Consider the following 20,047-nt stretch of genomic DNA (forward strand, 5'->3'; position numbering starts at 1 on the left):
CCATATTTTCCCTGGCATGTCCGGCTTTTTGGTTCTTAAATCGCCGTCCAGGAGGAATTTTTAAAATTCCTCCCGGGAAAATAGGGACATATGGTAAACATGTTGGTACAAAAAATACATACTGGGGTATAGCCCTTAAATCAGAACTTTTTATAGGGAACCAGTTGTTAAGATTTTGGCAGCTCATCGCTGTATTACCTGTGTTTCTCACTGTAATCTAACTCTATCTTGGTTACACAAACCCAATATTTAGCACTCATTTATATTGTATTGCTCTGAAAGTCAAGTCCAAAGTCTTCATTTATTGAGTAAGCACATGACACATGAACACATTCATGGTCTTAAAATGCCTTTCATTTTTTGTCTAGATGAGGAATATCAGATTGTCAGATTTCACCGAGTCTTTGAAGAAGATAAAGCGCAGTTTGAGCCCTCAAACCCTGGATGCATATATTCGCTGGAACAAGGACTTTGGTGATACTACAGTTTGAAGAACTGCTGTGTAAAAGTGAGGAGACAGTGCTGCCTGCAATGAGCAATTGATACAGACCGGGAATGCAGCCAGAGTTTACAGGACTTCACAGATCTTTAAATATCTGCACTGGCAACTTGAGATTGATTGATTGAAAAAGAAAAATTATACAATGTGAAAAGTTGATTAAGGCCTCCGTGCCTTTTTAGTCAGGATTTACTCACAGGGCATGTAAGTTAAAGCACAATAAGACCTGGGGTAAGACTTCTAGCAATCTAATCATGGTATGAACATTAATCTGTGTATTTTGTTGGCGATATAAGGTCCAATTGTATTGACTGTTGAAAGATTTATACCCTTGCTTGTTTTTTTAAATTTGTCTCATGACATTTACTTTTCCTGCTCTCTTCCTGGTAACTACTAACTTCTAACTGGAACTTCGTAAATTTTTGTTTCAGTTTTTAATATTTTTATCCATATTGTGCCAAATAAACCATTTCCCTCTGCAACAGGAAGAACAGCATTGGGAATTAGCATTATTTAAAAAAAAAAAAAAGTATCCAAATGGAAAGCAGCTGGTCTGCTACTACCTTGTCTTTTGTCTGGTTATAGTGTGGCCATACAGTTCACAGAACAGTTTTTTAAAAAAGACCTTTGGTAGCAGAACAGCAAAAATCCTATCAAACCAGTTGAAATTAACAATTATTACATTATAGAATTGCTATACTAAGCCATTTTTGCCAGCAGTATTTTTCTTTAATTCATTTGTAAAGCTTCCACTGTAGAATGTTGGTTTATTCTTATGGTGTGTTAACTTCTACTTGAAACCCAACTGATTTTGGAGAGAATAAATGATTCTGTCAAATTGTGAAGTTTTAGAACTAGTGTTTCTACTCTGTATTCATTTCTGTTTACAATAACTAAACTTTTAGTTAAGTTTCCATTCTGGTCCTTGCTTTTTTTAATCTACAGAGCAGAGCATTAAAATAAGTGGCTAGATATTTAATACATAGCACACACTGACATTTTTATACCTTTCATGTGCTTTGGTTTGTATACTAAAATCTAAAATAAACTCAACTGATCTTTTTTAAAAAGTAAAATACATTCTTTAAAATAAACACCTGAATTTTTATTAAATAAATGACCTACTGTAGTAAATAGAAACACTTAAATCATGGTCTTTAACTACTGTAGTAAAGGGAAATGCATATTTGGCCTGTACTGCATATGGGCAACATTTTTGTTTACAAACACTACTGTGGAGCTAAACTATGCTTAAAACATCATGAGAAAACGTCTGTAGGAAGGCATCCTGTGACAGCTTTGAAAAACATATTTTTTTCTTCAGTAATTAAAAACAAAGAAAACCACCCCACACTTGTGAAGATTTTGCTACAATAATAGTGCATGGATTTTTACTGTCAGTAATTGTTTAAGAAATCTGTTTATACAGCTTGTTTGTAGTTTTTCTTCGGAAATTGGAAACTTGAGTTTTCTATTAAGATTGTCATTAAAATACTTTTCTTACTGCTTCAGGAATGGAGCAGTCAAAACACTGAGGACAGTTGATCTTATAGTTTTAGCTATAAAAGGAACTAGCTGATGTAGAACTCGGGTGCTTACAATTCTACAACAGAGCCCTCTTTTATCCATTGCACAATATTGGGAAGTATATAACAGCAGAAACTGTCAGCTGTTCAGAGACGTAAACACGATTGTTCTATTCATGTTTGAAGAACTGCAGAGATGGCTTAATATTACAAAAATCAAATAAGGCAATAGGAGGTGATAAGAAATAGAGGCACTGTTACACTGAAATGCCTTTTAAAGAGTATAACCAGTTTGATTAGAAAACTTCAAGAGTGCAAAGTTTCTCAACTATGTGGTGTCATACATAATTAAGGTATGTGAGTTCTGGTCCCCTGATCCACCTCTCAGGACTGCTTGGAAAGGTAGCCACTGCCAGTAGCATTATAGGATTTCAATGCCTCCGCTTTCTAAAGAGACTTTTTTAACCACTTTGGGCCTTAGAATTTTGAAGCACTTGCTTTGCACTGCTGGGTAATTCAGTCATAGGTTTCATCACTAAAATTGGATAGTACTTCTTGGTTAATACCTCTTGGTTAACTAGTCAGACCTCTTAAGACCCCTCATTTCTCTTTCCATGAAATTGTGTAATCTTGTCTCAAGCACCTTATGGTGCAATAATTACTACTTTAGGTAAATAGTTTTTATTGTAGATATCTTTATAGTCTTTTTTCTGCTAACCAATCTAAATTTTTCTTAGTCCATTCCTTCATGTTTTATTAGTAGTGTCAAATTTAAATAAGTGCTCATTAGCAGTATAATGTTCCACCTGAAGTGTAAGGATCACCGGTTAATGGAAAACACCTGGATGATGAAGCATTATTAGGTAGGATCATAGAGAAACTTTAAACATGCATATGCATCAGAGGGGAAGAGGATTAGTTCCTTAATCTCTGCTGTACAGCCAGACAGGTCACTGACCCCTTTTACACCTTTTCTGAAGCAATTAGGCACTGCATTTTCTCAGAGCACAGAACTGGAAGAGACCAGGCAAAAAGTGCAGCCCGGTACTGTAGCACATTCTTGCGGACTTCTCTCACTACAGGTATGCCTTGTGAGCAGACTGGAGTCCTGGGAATGGGTCTGAATAGGAGAATGGGTCTGCCTTATCTTCAAGTCAGCCATTCCTTCTTGCTTGCCCAGTGGCTCCATCCAGGTTCTGCGCACAGAGTTTGAGTTTAAAAAACTGGCTTCTGTCACTCCAGGTCAAGATACTACAGAAAGCCAGTCATTTTTTGATGACTAGTGGGAGGAATCCTTTTTTTAATTTAGTCCTTCACCTAACAGAGGACCTCAGATATAGTGGAGTGTTTCAGATTTTGGTCCTCCACGTGAGTAAAAAGTTGAGTGATGGCAAGAGGCCACTTTTCATAACCCAGAGTTACAAAAACCAAAGGTGCAGACAAAAAAATATAATCGTTTGCAGCAAATTTACCTGATGACTCAAACTGGAGTGAGGTTACTTGTATTTTTGCTCTGAGAGACTTGTATTCAAGAGTGTCCTTTTGTGAATGTTTGGATTCTGAAATGTTATAAACGTTGCTATGGAGTATTAAGCTATGTCCTTTTATTGATAAAGGAAAAATGTATAAAAGCATGGTGAGCAGTCACATAGCTTTAGTTTCACAGTGTTGGTTGCCCTACAATAAAATGTTGCAATTTGTCTTGTTTTTACCGTTTCTCTGTCAGTTTTGTTACATAAAATGTCCAAAACGAAGAGCCTCTGATAAATCCAAAGCTTATTAAATAGCTATGGCGTTTAAGATTTTCTGATGTAATACCAGATCACTTGGGGGGCAGGGGGGAAGCTGAGGGGGAACGTGTATATACCTCATATATTTAGTTTCTGTGGGACATGACTCATTTAAAAAGCTAATGTAAACCTAAGTGCTATTTCCTAATTAAATAATGTGCTGAAATTGAATGTGTGATTACCTCAAAATCATGCTAAATTACAAATAAAAAAGTGGAAACTGTGATTTGAGTGACTGTTTAATCCCAGTGGGCTGAGCCAACAGCTCTGAAAATGCAAGGAAAACATGGCTCAGCGCTGCTAAAGCTGCTCAGCTGACTCCTGCTTAGATAAAATTCTCTCTCCATATTTTTTGAGTGACCAGACTTACAAAAACGAAGATAGTGAAAGTTGGGGAAATTGGTTATTTTGTGAAGCTAGGAGAATGTGTGATCTAGGGCTTAGAGCAGAAGCCTGGGAATTTAACTTCATGACACTTCCTTCCAGTGACTTCATAGTGTCTGACCTTGGGCAAGTCATTCTGACATTGTAATATTGGGGGAGGAGGTCTTCTCCATTCATGCTTTTTTAAACTCACCTCATCTATGGAATCTGGCCAACAGCTCCATGTCACTTTTTTTATATTTATCATAACAGCTAATTGTCTGTCAGTAGCTTTGAGTGATCAATCTTATGTTATTCCCTGTCTTTCCCTGCACCTCCCACCCTCCCTCAGTGTTTACGCTGGCTCTTCCTGACATCAAGTGTGCGTTTAGGCTTTAAGGTCTTCAGGGTTATTATTATTATTATTTTTATACTGAGACACCTTTCTGGCCACTGATAGAATTTTATTCTAAATGGTCCACTAATTGGGGTCCTAAGCTGTTGAGTATCACCTATCAAGGAAATATTTTAAAATAAATATGGGCTATGAGGGTTATATGTTAGGCATCAGCTATGGATTTATGAATTAATCCAAAGCCATGCCCAAACAAGTCCTTAGACGTTCTGGCTTTGGTTCAGAAGATATAGTTTACATCAGAACATCATTTTAAAAGTGGGTTTGATTCTTTTTTGGGATCAGGTTAGTTTGTGCTGTTTCTCCCATGAGCAGTACTGAGAACTCAGTGCAGAGTGCCAAGTTTGCAGTAGCTGAAGAGCCAAATACCCACGCAAGGGGGAGATTTGGAGTGTGAAGGTGGTCTGTGATAGTCAAGTTTGCATGGATTTTGCCTTTTGGAGAAGGAACAACAACAAAAAAACCTGGCACCACCAGCTGTTTCTAAATCGCTGCTAAACATCTACCATGCTCTGTAATAAAACTTTCATCTGTGCCATATACTGGCAGAGCATGGGAGCCCTGCTTGCTTTCTCTGCCCAGGGAATTACCAGATAAAAATATTTTTGTTCGTTCTCCACATTAAAATTATTCATTAAAACAAAGTGATGCCGTGAGCTGTTGTGTACATTGTGTGCACAGTTAACCTACCTTAAGACACAGTAAATGCAGCAAGACCTATTTCACACAAGTTCACTTGATAAGATAATTTATGGTAATGCTCCAAAATAAAGCATAGTGTGTGGGACTGGGATATTTTGGGCGACTTGCCCTTGTTTAAAATGGTGAATATACATTTGAGTGAGGTTAGCCTGCTATTGTGCTCTGAGTTAACAATCCACCCCACCCCCCCTTCTCAGTCTCATTTCCATTGGTACGTCTTGGTAAAGTGTCCTATAGCATATGCTTGGACTGCTAAAACCTCAGCCATGGAATCTTGTAGCTCTGTATTAGATAGGAGACAATGAGATCATTGGACTGAAATAGTTTTAAAATAACCCAAAGACTTGGCCAAGCATCATGGAAACAGGAGCATCACCACCGGCCATCTCCTGCCTTGTGTTATCCCAGTCAGCTTGGTTGTTTGATAGGAGAAATGAAGAACGAATAAGTCAAGCTAATGCAGTGATCCAGAAACAGTAGCAAAATGTTTTTCAAGAGGACTGAAGTGTAAGGAATATTCATCTTTGTCAATCAACAACCTGGATTAGAAAGACATTTTGGCTAGCTTTATTGCATAATTGTCCATTACTGGGACTTTATACCTTCCTCTAAAACACTTGCATCTGGCCATGGTTGGAGACAAAATAGTGGATGAAGTGGACCACAGATCTGCTTGGGGGTATCAATTCCTATGTTTCCAGGCTAGGGAGCGTAGGGCATGTCTTATGCAGGGTAGGAGGGAGAGCTTGAATAAATTTAACCAGTACTATAAATTGCAAATGCCCAGGAACAGCACAGTGTAATTTCTAACATTTGCCTCATTGGGGTCTGTGAAGACTAGAGCTCTAATATCATGATCTTATCTAAAGTGATGAAGAATTCCCTAGGACAGGAATCTTTTGCTCCTACAAGGATGGTCTGAGCCAGCAGGTATAGACACATTATGGAGAAATTGTTAAAAGTATGATGATAGGAAAACAGTTCTCAAGTTTGCTAGAAAACACAAGCATGACATTTTATATGTTCACTAATATCATTATGCGTATCTCCATGTGCTTTAAAAACTTGTCAATTTTTACCTCTAGTAGAGAGGCAAATAACTCCATTTCACTGATGAGTAAGGTCAAAACCCAATCTGAGTAGAGACTGCTGGCAGCAGAATCAGTGCAGTTCTGGTGCAGAAAGGGGGTTTGCATGGGGAGATTTGTGCATGCACACACATGGAATTTTGTTATGGAAAAGGACCCTATTTTGCATGAGATGGGGTTCAGGTCCAGATCAAACAATTATGTGCACAGATAGTCTTGTCTTATTCCTCTCCCTGTTTGTGGGTAGTGGGAAGGGTCTACAGTTGTTAGCCTGGTGTAGGCTGTGAAAAACAGTTTTGAAGCTACTCCATGGCTCAGAAGAGCTTCCTTCCCTCAGCTCCTGCTTAGTTAGTCTGGCTAGGAGCTGGAATTTAGCTGAAGTGAGTTGTTCAAGGTGTCATAAAAGGGCTGTGGTGGAGCTAAGACTAGAATCAAGGGCTGGGATTTTCAGAAGTTTCCAAGTGATTTATGAGCACAAGTCTTATTGACTTTCAGTGGGGCTTGTGCTCCTGGTAGTGGCACTGCCCCCAAAGAATTTATTCTAGAAATATTTCCTGTGAACATATTGCACCCTTTGTTGTGCTCATAAACTATTCTATTGCTCTTTCAAGAACAGTGCAAGGGAACCTCCCCTCCTCATCTTCCTGACCCTTCCCCACACAGTCTGGGGGCACTAGCCCATATGTGCTGCCTCCCTTTCCCTGGCCATGCGCCCTGGGGGGAAAACTGCAGAGAGGAGACAGCCAGGTAGGAACAGAAACAACCAAAGAAAGGACATTTGGATATTCAAAGAATTTTCTACAGTTTTGATGCGGCTTCCTCAGCCCTTTCCTGACTGGTTGGTTGCTCCAAATCCTCTCCCTCACACATCTATTTAGATTGTAAGCTCATTAGGGCAGGGGCCATTTACTCTGTGTCTGTACAGTGCCTAGCACAACGGGGCCCCATTCTTGGGCACCTCTGTAATAAACATGGCAGATGCTTTTGAAAATCTCAAAGCTGGTCTCTGCTAGTTATGTGTCTTAGCTACAACATCTTCCTTCTGCCACCAATATTTTTTTGTATTTCCAGATCTCATCCCGGCCATCTGTATGAGGCACCAAGTTTTCCCAAATGTCTTGCTTGTCATAGAATCATAGAATATCAGGGTTGGAAGGGACCTCAGGAGGTCATCTAGTCCAACCCCCTGGTCAAAGTAGGACCCAATCCCCAATTTTTGCCCCAGATCCCTAAATGGCCCCCTCAAGGATTGAACTCACAACCTGGGTTTAGCAGGCTCAAACCACTGACCTACCTCCCCCTGTCCTTGGGAGTTTGTTAGTAATCATCAGTGAGCTGAAATTAATTCTTATACATGAGGAAGCCAATACTTACCTTCTGCAGATCCTTAAAATGCCATGAGGCACGTCAAGATTAACAGCCTCAGTTTTGCAGGAGAGTAACACCCTGGATATGAAACAAAACTCAACTAAATGATGAGCAGAAACCACAATCAGCATAGACATGGATAACTCATCTGTGCTGTTTATCCTTTCTTCTTCCTTCCTTTCTGACTTGCACTGTTGACTGGAGAAGGGAGACGCAGCTAGAGCCAGCGGCTGAACTGCCTTCCCTAAAATGCTGTACAGTTCTTTTCCTGTTTAGATAAGCATAAAGGAGAGTTCAATGGAAAAAAATACTTCTATGGTGTGCTACACCCATCTCCTAGATCAGAGGTTCTCAAACTGTGGTCTGCGGACCACCAGTGGTCCACGAGCTCCATTCAGGTGGTCCGCGGATAGTTCCCTCTACAGTGCATGCTTGGGCGGCCATCCACCTAATTACTGGAGCCGTGCAGGTGTTGCTCCACTAATTAGGTGCCTGGACCCTGGAGAAGATGCACATGTAAGGTGAGGTGGAGGCCTTGGGGGGAATAGGAGGTAGGTGGGAGGGGGCAATGGGGTGAGAAGAGAGGGTGGGGGGGGGAATTTGGGACATCCAGAGCTGTGGCAGCCAAAGAAAGAGGCCACTTTTCCCAGCTCCAGGGCTGTGGCTGCTAGGGAGAGACGACCCTCCTTCCCAGCCTCAGCTCAGGGACTGCTGCGGTGGGGGAAGAGAGGGAGAGAACCCCAACCTTCCCAGCCCCAGCTCGGGGACTGCTGAGGCAGGGGAGAGAGGGAGAGACCCCCCTACTTCCCAGCCCCAGCCCAGGGGCTGCTGCAGAAGGGCAGAAAGGGCACATCCATCGCATTAAAAAGGTAAGACTACTGATATTAAAATATGAGTGGTGTGCTTTTATTTGTAGAATTTTTATTTTTAAGGTTTTTTAATATAGCACTTTTATCTGAAGTGCTTTACAATAGTTAGCTAATGGTACAAACAACATTCAGAAAGATCATTAAGTGATCCACTGAGACCCTCAGCAATGTTCAAGTGGTCCATGAAGAAAAGTTTGAGAACCACTGCCCTAGAGCTTAAGTAAACATCTGCGATGATGTCTCTGCCCATCTAATTATTAGTCACTTAAGATCTAGAAGGACTTGGGTCTGGCACAAAATAAAGATATTTTTTCCGTTAAAATCACCTGTCTGAGGTAACATAAGAATGGCCATACAGGGTCAGACCAATGGTCCATCTAGCTTAGTATCCTGTCTTCCAACAGCAGCCGATGCCAGAGGCTTCAGAAGGAATGAACAGAACAGGGCAATTATTCCAGCCTTTGGCAGTTAGAGGCTTAGAACACCCAGATCAGGGGGTTACATCCCTGACCATCCTGTACTCCATGAATTTATCTAATTATTTTTTGAACCCAGTTATAGTTTTAGCCTTCACAACATTCCTGGCAATGAGTTTCACAGGTTGACTGTCTGTTGTGTGAAATAGTCCTTCCTTTTGTTTGTTTTAAACCTAAATTGGTTAGTCTCTAAGGTGCCACAAGTCCTCCTTTTCTTCCTGGTTCTTGTGTTATGGGAAGGAGTAAATCACACTTCCTTATTCACTTTCTCCACACCATTAATGGTTTTATAGACCTCTAATACATCTTTTCATAATCATCTCTTTTCCAAACTGAAAAGTTCCAGTCTTTTTAATCTCTCCTCATACGGAAGCTATTCTATACCCCTAATCATTTTTGTTGTCCTTCTCTGTACTTTTTCCAATTCTAATCTATCCTTTTGAGATAGGGCAACCAAAATTGCAAGCGGTATTCAAGGTGTGGCCATATCATGGATGTATATAGTGGCATATTTTTTTGTGTTATCTATCCCTTTCCTAATGGTTCCTAACAATGTTAGCTTTTTTGACTGCTGGTGCACATTGAGCAACTGTTTTCAGATAACTAACCACAATGACTCCAAGATTTCTTTTTTTGAGTGGTAACAGCTAATTTAGACCCCACGGATTTGTGTGCATAGTTAGGATTATGTTTTCTCACCTTTACATCGGGGCAATGGATTCTTCCTAAAAGTGGGAGGCCCCCCAAGCCTCACCTCTTCCATAGTCCTGCCCCTCCTCTTCCCCCAAGCCCATTTTGTCACCCAGACTTGTGTGAACCCTTTGTAAACTCTTCACACTCTTATTTGTACTTAATTATCTTGAATAATTTTGTAGCTGTCTGCAAATTTTGCCACCTCATTATTTACCCTTTTCCCAGACCATTTATGAATATGTTGAACAGCAGAGTCCCGTACAGATCCATGGGGGACACAGCTATTTAACTCAAGCCGTTGTGAAAACGATCCATTTATTCCTACTCTTTGCTTCCTGGCTTTTAACTGATGCTCTTGGGTCACGCTCCCCATTTCGAGAAACACTGGCCATCCCTTTGAAATCCGTATAGGCGCAGGGTAAAAGGACCATGAAATCTGTGACACGTCCATGGCACGTTTTTCACAGCTGTGAATTGGGCAGGGCCCTAGCCATAGTTGTGCTTCATGGAGCGGGGCCGGTACACCAGCAAAACCCTTTGCTCGGACACCCAGGACTGCTGTGTGCTGGGCCAGTCCAGCTCATCAGCATCATCACAGAGGCTCTTTCCCCGTGCTGCGCCCGGTGCCGTTGCTTTGCCGTAGCAGCGCAGGGCTGCACGCACAAGCAGGAACCTGCTTACACACTGTGGGCCCGCACAGGCCGCTCACAATGCGTTACCCGGGCCGCGGGGCCAGCAACCCTCGCTGCGCGGGGCGGCCGGCCAGCAGCCCCGGAGCCCGCCAAGCAGGGCGGGCCAGTTGCCCCGGAGCTCGCGGGTCTGGCTGCTCCAGGCCCCAACCCGGCGCGGCAGCCCAGCCCCGCGCAGCTGGGAACCCGGCGGCCGCTAGGCACGCGGCCGGCCTTGAGCACACAGCGGAGCTGGGCCGCTGCGGGTTGAGAACAGCTGGCCCAGGCCCGCAACACCCGCTCCGGGCAGCCACTGTCCCGCTCCGCACGCCACCCCCTGCGAGCGAGCTGATTGGTCCGGGCTCTTCCTTCACGGCTGGGGGAGGAGCAGTGTCGTCGTTGGCGTCAGCTGCTCGCCCGACGCGCCCACGCCGCCGTCCTCGCGCCCTGTTAGGAGACCACAGCCTCGTGAACCACACATGCGCATTTACTCTCTCATCTGTTGAGCCCGCCGCTCCGTCCCGCCTGACGTATTGGCGTCACTTCCGGCGTCCCCAAGAAAAAAAAAAAGTGACATTGCTCCTCCCCCTTTTTTCACCATGGCAACTGGTAGATCTGCCTCTTCCGACCCCAGGGAGCGTAGGAGCCGCCTGTTCCGGTGCTGGGCGGGGGAGTAACATGGTGAGTTGCCCCCGGTGAGGGGGAGCAGCAGCAGCGCGTTGCTGTGGCCCCCGAGCTGCCATTGCCCCGGGCCCGGGTCTCGGTGCCCGCGCGCTCGGGCGTCCGGCCGCGCGGGGCTGGCGCTCCCCAGGCTCCAGGCTCAAACCGCCTCGGCCTCGCATGAGCTCCTGGCCGCGACCGCCGGCCCCGCCCCGGGGCGGCCTGGCCTGGCCTGGCCTGGGGGACGTGGCTTCTGGCGAGCGGCGCTGGGAGGCTGCTGTGGGCCGGGCCGCTGGAGCGTGCACGCTGAGAGCTGCCTACCTCGCTCCGCCGGCGCTCAGGGCCTGGTGGCTCCCCCGGCCCGCGAACCTCCGAGCCCCTCAGTGCCCGCCCCGCCGCCGGCAGCTGCGACACTGGTACCTGCTCTTGGCTGTGCCGCGGGGGCCGTGAAAAGGGCAGGTACCAGCTGTCCTGCTGCCGCCTGAGGGGGATCTGCGCTGCCTGGCACAGCTGTGGTGTAGGCACTTGTTACAGGCAGGGAAGGGGGGACACTGTTCACAGCCCCGAGCGGTGTAACTAAGTTGCCCTAAGTTTTAGGTGAAGACCAGGCTTGTCTCACTGAATGAACCAGGAGCTCTGCATGTGAAGCTGGTGCTAAACATAAGCAGACTAAGCAGTTGCTTAGGGCGCCAAGCAGCTCAAGGGACTCCCTATAATAAGGGATCATTATTGTTGTGCGTGGAGGGTCTCCCCCAAATATTCCTGCTTAGAGCCTCCAGTGGGCTAGCACTGGCACTGCCTGCATGCACTGGAAGCCATCAGTGGGTGGCCTGCTGCGGCAGGGCAAAGCCAGCCCTGGTGCATTACTGGAAGAGGGGGTGGCAAAGAAAGGAGCATATGGAAGGAGTAGGAGTACTTGTGGCACCTTAGAGACTAACCAGTTTATTTGAGCATAAGCTTTCGTGAGCTACTTCATCCGATGAAGTGAGCTGTAGCTCACGAAAGCTTATGCTCAAATAAATCGGTTAGTCTCTAAGGTGCCACAAGTACTCCTTTTCTTTTTGCGAATACAGACTAACACGGCTGTTACTCTGAAACCTATGGAAGGAGTGTGGCTGGTGGGGAAGAGAGGCGGTGCAGGGGTGGGGCATGGTTGGAGGTGGAGACTGCCTAGGCCCCTGCTGTGGTCCAGTGTTAATGGTTTGTCAGGGACTTATAAATAATGCTGCGGGTTTGTCACGGATTGGCCACTGCATGTGTCCTGTGTCCTGTTCTTCTCCCCCTCCCCACCCCCCCCGCAGCAGAGTTTGGGTATGGGAGGAGGTTGGGGCACATGATGGGGTGAGGTGGGCTCTGGGTGGCACTTACTTGGGGGGCTCCCTGGAAGTTGTGACATCCCCCTCGCTCAGATGCTAGATGGAGGCATGGTCAGGCTGCTCTGCACGCTGCCTGTGCCTAGCAGCTGAGCAAGGGGGCTGTTGCTGCTTCTGGGATGCCCCCCAGGTAAGCGCTGCTCAGAGCCCTCCTCACCCTGTTGCGTGTCCCAACCCCCTCCAACATCCAGACTCTGCTGCTGGCGGGGAGGTGTGGAGCCAGCTAGGGAGCCTGCTGTCCCTGCCTGTTCCCATCAAGGGTCCCGGGTTGTGTGTGCGTTCCCCCCCCTCCCCCCCCCAGTTTTAGTCAGGGGTATATAGTAAAAGTCATGGACAGGTCATGGGCTGTGAATTTTTGTTTACTGCCTGTGACCTGTCTGTGACTTTTACTAAAAATACCTGTGACTAAAATGTAGTCTTGCTTGTAAGTAGGGCTGTTTATTCTGCAGCTGGATAACTTTCCACTGAATCTGTTTCTTGCCACAGTTACGTTTCACACTCCAAGCATTTATTAAGTATATAATGTCAAACATTAAAAAGTGTGTTGTTTAGATTCAATGTCGAGCACTCAAGAGTTAGGAAACACTATCACAGTTGCCTATACAGCCTGAATTCCACCCTCTTGTGTATCCCTGTCCTGCACTGAATGAGGCAGGAGTCCTATGGAAAAGAAAAATGTGACAGTTTTTAATTAAATGATCATAATGCATATAGATAAAGGAGGTAAGTTAGGGTTGTATGGGTAATAGAGAATTTGGCATTGCCTAACTTTTCAGTGCTCGACTTTGAAATCTGAGTAGCATTGTTTTAATGTAGTTTTGTGTATGTGACTATAGGCTTTTTTTAAAGGAAGATGATGATAAATTCTCTAATGTACAGCTCTAACTCCCTCATCATGCATCATCAATTGGGCTTGAATCCTCAGCTTTCAGTGTTGAAGCACTGACTTCTGCCACTTGAGCTGCAGAACTAACTATGCCAGCTGATAGAAAAAGAAATCAGTTAAAACTGAGGGAGGATGGTTATCATCGTGTCCTGGATCTGGATGAGTAGTTGAGGGAAGCCCAGAATGGTGTGGATTTTTTTTTTTTTTTTGTAGAGGAGTTCCTCCCCATGTACCCATCTATTAGGGGGGCGAGCCCCTGGATCCATGTGCTATAGCGGGGGTTAGGGGGAGAAGGAGAGGGAACCTAGCTTGTCTTCTCCTTCTCCACTCCCCAATCTAGCTACTGTTCCAATAGCTCCCAGGCGTTCCTAGTGTATGGTGGTGATGCTGCTGCTGCTTCTTTGGCAGTGAGGTGGGCCAAAATCTTTAAAATGTTCAAGTTCAGATATTTTGGCAGCTTGCCAGAGTTTTTCTGATTGAAATCAGTGACAGAAGGGAAATAGTCCTTCAAGTAGGTGTCTGTATGTATCCTATTCTAGCTATATTTGTAAGTCACGGACGGAAGATGAGACTGTTTGAATCGTAGTGTCTGTTGGGCTATGTCTGCACCTTGCATGCCCCCTGCATGCAAGAGCATAAAGGGCAAAGTATCTTCAAATGACCCTCAGTACCCGCTTACTGCCAAGGGCAGGGAGACAAATCAAGCAGTGTCTGCCTGCTACTTAGAATCTGTACTAGAATCTGCTTCTCATAGTCAGTTAATTCCCATCTAATGCCCTCTCTTGTTTGTTTTATTTTATTGATGCAAAAATAAATAAATATAAGATTTTGCCTCAGCACTTTGTACCCTTTCCTTGATTTAAAATGGCTGATTGAAAGCCCTTGGGCTTCACCCATGCCAGTCCTATGACACTCATTCCATATATGCATGGCCATAGTTGTTGCCTTTTTTGTCTCTGTGAGAGCCATGTGCCAGGCTGTGCTCAGTATAACATTCCTTTATGATCAGGACAAGAAAATCAGGGGTATTTGCCTGAAACTGTTTGTACCAAAGGGGTATAAATCAACCTCAGAGTCTCCGCCAGATAATGCTGGTGACCAGCTACTGGCATCAGAACTAACAAAAGAAACATTAACAGTACCAGTTGATCTAATGTTAGAGGATGTAATGATGTCCCTGGCACCTCACTTTGAACTTATGACACTACATTTGGCACTGGTATGTACCTCTGTCCTCACAGTGCTGACGTGGCCTTAAAGATGTGTTGCATTTGGAGGAAGCCTAGTTGTCTTCTCCATCACTAGGACATGGCTTCTCTTCACATTCCAGCAGAGAACTTTTTCCTCTTTGTTCACACACATCAGGAGAAGGCCTCTCTACAAACCAGGGTGCACTCACTTCAGAGCCCTGACTCTTCTGCCTCAGACATGGCAATAGCCAAGTCCCAGAACCAGCTTCATCCCTACAGTGCTCCATCTTGACCTTACTGGGCATACTCAGGACCTCCATTAAAAGGACCCAGGATTCTGTCTCCCTCTTACCATTCAAGAAAATGCAGAAGTTCATGCTGTCCTACATCAATGTCCAAGCCTCTGTCTGGAGGCAGAAAGGAACAAGAACAGCTTGCAGAGGTAGAACAGGCAGGTCTTGAGCCTCCTGAACCGCACTCTTCATCTCCTGCCAGAAAACCTGTCATTATCTTCCATTGAGAGAGTCTCTTTGGCTCCTATATCAGCTTCAGATGATTAGAAAGCCTTCCAGAGCTGTTCTCTCATATAGTTAATACCCTTGAGATAGAGACCTTAGTGATTGAAGAAAAATCTCACAAGCTTTTTGATAGAGCACATTGTTCTGCTCCTGCCAGAAATGAATTACCAAATGAGGACGTCTTAGAACCAGCCAAAACCCTATGGCATGCACCAGTAACATTGCCTCCAACTGCTAAAGGAACAGAAAAATACCAGGTACTTTAAAAGAGGTTTGAATTATAATGTACTCCACTGCCCCAACACTAAGTTTATTAATGATTTCGCAATCCAAGGTCATTCCTAAACACAAGGACCCAAAGAAATTAGATCTCTTTGGAAGAAAGGCTTACTTGTTGAAAAGCCATTATTACTTAAATTTGCTAGTGATGAAGCGATCTCTGTGAAGCCATGGATGCCTCCGACATGGAAGGTCGGTCGATGGCCATTGTGGTAATCATACACAGAACATTGTGGTTACAGGTCTCTGGCATTCCTAGGGAGATGAAGAATACAATTGAGGACTTGCCCTTTGCAGGTACAGACTCATTCAGCACACAGTTCAGTGTGGTCTACTCCCCAGAGGACTCCAGGGCCACAATTCACTCACTGGACATCTGCACCTTTGGATCAGATTGCAAGTCCTTTAGATACAAATGGCAAACTAAAGAGAAGGCATCCAGGTACGCTTAACAAGGGTCTTCTGAGTACTCACCTACCAAGAGTGACCTAGACAAATTGGAGGATTGGGCCAAAAGAAATCTCATGAGGTTCAACAAGGACAAGTGCAGAGTCCTGCACTTAGGAGGGAAGAATCTCATGCTCCACTACAGGCTGGGGACCGACTGGCTAAGCAGCAGTTCTGCAGAAAAGGACCTGGGGATTACAGTGGACAAGAAGATGGATAGGAGTCAACAGTGTGCCCTTGTTTCCAAGAAGGCCAGCGGCACATTGGGTTGTATTAGTAGGAGCATTGCCAGCAGATCAAGGGAAGTGATTATTCCATTCCCCTCTATTCGGCAGTGGTGAGGCCACACCTGAAGTATTGCATACAGTTTTGGTCCCCCCCACTACAGAAGGGATGTGGACACATTGGAGAGAGACCAGTGGAGGGCAACAAAAATGATTAGGGGGCTGGGGCACATGACTTATGAGGAGAGGCTGAGGGAACTGGGGTTATTTAATCTGCAGAAGAGAAGAGTGAGGCGCGATTTGATAGCAGTCTTCAACTACCTGAAGGGGGGTTCCAAAGAGGATGGAGCTAGGTTGTTCTCAGTGGTGGCAGATGACAGAACAAGAAGTAATGGTCTCAAGTTGCAGTGGGGGGAGGTCTAGGTTGGATATTGGGAAACACTATTTCACTTGGAGGGTGGTGAAGCACTGGAATGCATTACCTAGGGAGGTGGTGGAATCTCCTGCCTTAGAGGTTTTTAAGGTCAGGCTTGACAAAGCCCTGGCTGGGATGATTTAGTTGGGGATTGGTCCTGCTTTGAGCAGGGGGTTGGACTAGATGACCACCTGAGGTCCCTTCCAACCCTGATATTCTATGATTCTATAATTCTAAACCAAGATTATTTCAAAGGAAGCCATCGTCCTTTGTTTCAGAGTAGCAGCCATGTTAGTCTGTATCCGCAAAAAGAAAAGGAGTACTTGTGGCACCTTAGAGACTAACCAATTTATTTGAGCATAAGCTTTCATGAGCTACAGCTCACTTCATCAGATGCATGCAGTGGAAAATACAGTGGGGAGATTTATATACACAGAGAACATGAAACAATGGGTGTTACCATACCCACTGTAACGAGTGATCAGGTAAGGTGAGCTATTCCCAGCAGGAGAGCGGGGGGAGGGGGAAACCTTTTGTAGTGATAATCAAGGTGGGCCATTTCCAGTAGTTGACAAGAAAGTGTGAGGAACGGTGGGGAATAAACATGGGGAAATAGTTTTACTTTGTCTAATGACACATCCACTCCCAGTCTTTATTCAAGCATAAGTTAATTATATCCAGTTTGCAAATTAATTCCAATTCAGCAGTCTGTTTTTGAAGTTTTTTTGTTGAAGAATTGCCATTTTTAGGTCTGTAATCGAGTGACCAGAGAGATTGAAGTGTTTTCCGACTGGTTTTTGAATGTTATAATTCTTGACGTCTGATTTGTGTACCTTTATTCTTTTACGTAGAGACTGTCCAGTTTGACCAATGTACATGGCAAAGGGACATTACTGGCACATGATGGCATATATCACATTGGTAGATGTGCAGTGAACAAGCCTCTGATAGTGTGGCTGATGTGATTAGGCTCTATGATGGTGTCCCCTGAATAGATATGTGGACACAGTTGGCAACGGGCTTTGTTGCAAGGATAGGTTCCTGGGCTAGTGGTTTTGTTGTGTGGTTGCTGGTGAGTATTTGCTTCAGGTTGGGGGGCTGCCTGTAAGCAAGGACTGGCCTGTCTCCCAAGATCTGTGAGAGTGATGGGTCGTCCTTTAGGATAGGTTGTAGATCCTTGATGATGTGTTGGAGAGGTTTTAGTTGGGGGCTGAAGGTGATGGCTAGTGGCGTTCTGTTATTTTCTTTTTGGGCCTGTCCTGTAATAGGTAACTTCTGGGTACTCTTCTGGCTCTGTCAATCTGTTTCTTCACTTCCGCAGATGGGTATTGTAGTTGTAAGAATGCTTGATGGAGATCTTGTAGGTGTTTGTCTCTGTCTGAGCGGTTGGAGCAAATGCGATTGTATCATAGAGCTTGGCTGTAGACAGTGGATCATGTGGGGTGGTCTGGGTGAAAGCTGGAGGCATGTAGGTAGGAATAACGGTCAGTAGGTTTCCATTATAGGGTGGTGTTTATGTGACCATCGCTTATTAGCACTGTAGTGTCCAGGAAGTGGATCTCTTGTGTGGACTGGTCCAGGCTGAGGTTGATGGTGAGATGGAAATTGTTGAAATCATGGTGGAATTTCTCAAGGGCGGCTTTTCCATGAGTCCAGATGATGAGGATGTCATCAATGTAGCACAAGTAGAGTAGGGGCATTAGGGGAGGAGAGCTGAGGAAGCGTTGTTCTAAGTCAGCCATAAAAGTGTTGGCATACTGTGGGGCCATGCGGGTACCCATAGCATCCTTTCTTGTTCATTCTGCATCTGCTTCCTGGCAGTTGGTTGACACAAGGATCAAGCCAACACACACATGAGACGAACTATCTCCAAACCTTGTCTTCAGATGCCAGTTTTCTTTCTTTCATCAGGTTTGGACTAGAGCAACAACTGACAGATGGGTGCTGGAAGTTGTCTCCCATGGATATCCCATCCAGTTTCAGTCCTTGCTTCTTACCCAGTCCCTTCCCAATCCATTTTTAGGGACCGTTCTCATGAGAATTAGCTAAAAGTGGTTTCCCTGTTTCACCTCGAACAAGGGTTCTTAAACTGGGGGTCGTGACCCCACAGAGGTTCACAATGTGGTTACATGGGGATCGTGAGCCGTCAGCTCTGTGGGGCTGACAGCCCTGAGCCCCCATTAAATTAAATTAAATTGCCCCTTCCCCATTTTTAATTTATAAGGGGCAGGACTCACACTCAGGGGCTTGTTGTTTGTTCAATACAAAAAGTTTGAAAACCAATGACCTAGAAGCTAGAGGAGTTATATCTGAAGTACAAAGAAAGAGGCTTCTACTCCTGATATTTCTTTATTCTGAAGATGAATGGGTTTTTTTGTCCTGTTCTAGACCTGACAAAACTGTACACGTTTATACATTGTCTCAGATTCAGGATAGTAACATTAGCCTCCATCCTTCCTTTTCATATTGCTCAAGACATGCATTTGCATATTCCCATCCTTCTGGCCCACAGAAAATGTCTGTGGTGCAAAGTAGGACCCAATCATTACTAGTACATGGTGTTACTGTTTGGTCTCTCCATAGCACTGAGAGTTTTCACTGTGGTGGCAGCTCACTTGAGACAAGGCATTTGTGTCTACCTATATCTAGATGATGGGCTGATCAAAGGTAGATTTCATCAGGAAGTTGCTACAGCATTGAAATGACCTTCATCTGTTCAAGCAACTGGGTCTCATAATTGTTCATAATTCACCATATCTCATACAAGACTTAGTAGGAACCTTAACTGAATGCAAATTGGAGAACACACATCATCCTGAGGAGAGATTTTTGCTCTCCAGATAACCCTCACCAATATGAAAATGAATCCATCAACTACAGTAAGAACTTGCTTCAGATGTCTAGGTCACAAATCAGCTTGCCCATAGCCAGACTTCACCTACGTCCATTACAAAGTTGACTAAGATTAGTGTATCACCCCCAAGAGGCATCAAATGAAGGTATCAGAGTAGCAGCCATGTTAGTCTGTATTCGCAAAAAGAAAAGGAATACTAGTGGCACCTTAGAGACTAACCAGTTTATTTGAGCATAAGCTTTCATGAGCTACAGCTCACTTCATCGGATGCATTCAGCAGAAAATACAGTGAGGAGATTTATATACACACAGAACATGAAAAAGTGGGTGTTCTCATACACACTGTAATCAAGGTGGGCCATTTGCAGCAGTTAACAGGAACGTCCGAGGAGCGGTGGAGGGGGGCGGGGGGAAATAAACTTGGGGAAATAGTTTTACTTTGTGTAATGACACATAGACTCCCAGTCTCTATTCATAAACCAGTCGGAGAACACTTCAAACTCTCTGGTCACTCGATTTCAGACCTAAAGGTCGCAATATTACAACAAAAAGACTTCAAAAACAGACTCCAACGAGAGACTGCTGAATTCGAATTAATTTGCAAACTGGATGCAATTAACTTAGGCTTGAATAAAGACTGGGAGTGGATGTGTCATTACACAAAGTAAAACTATTTCCCCATGTTTATTCCCTCCCACCCCCCACCCCCCACTGCTCCTCAGACGTTCCTGTTATCTGCTGGAA

General features: G+C 44.7%; 2 protein-coding genes across 7 annotated transcripts in view; both read left to right on the forward strand.

Annotated features, from left to right (window-relative positions):
• The window catches only part of SPAST (spastin), a 61,821-nt gene extending 58,089 nt beyond the window's left edge, over positions 1-3,732 (forward strand). For all 4 annotated transcript variants that reach the window (XM_073338323.2, XM_073338319.2, XM_073338321.2 and 1 more), the window contains one exon: positions 369-3,732. In XM_073338323.2, the coding sequence (XP_073194424.2) occupies positions 369-491 (123 nt within the window). In that variant the 3' untranslated portion in view covers positions 492-3,732. The remainder of the gene's footprint in view (positions 1-368) is intronic.
• A 7,325-nt stretch (positions 3,733-11,057) lies between these two features.
• Positions 11,058-20,047, forward strand: part of SLC30A6 (solute carrier family 30 member 6) — a 43,833-nt gene continuing 34,843 nt past the window's right edge. For all 3 annotated transcript variants that reach the window (XM_073338332.2, XM_073338333.2, XM_073338334.2), the window contains exon 1: positions 11,058-11,138. In XM_073338332.2, coding sequence (XP_073194433.1) covers positions 11,136-11,138 — 3 coding nt within the window. In that variant the 5' untranslated portion in view covers positions 11,058-11,135. The remainder of the gene's footprint in view (positions 11,139-20,047) is intronic.

The sequence above is a fragment of the Lepidochelys kempii genome, chromosome 3, assembly GCF_965140285.1.
Source record: "Lepidochelys kempii isolate rLepKem1 chromosome 3, rLepKem1.hap1, whole genome shotgun sequence".
NCBI lineage: Eukaryota > Metazoa > Chordata > Testudines > Cheloniidae > Lepidochelys > Lepidochelys kempii.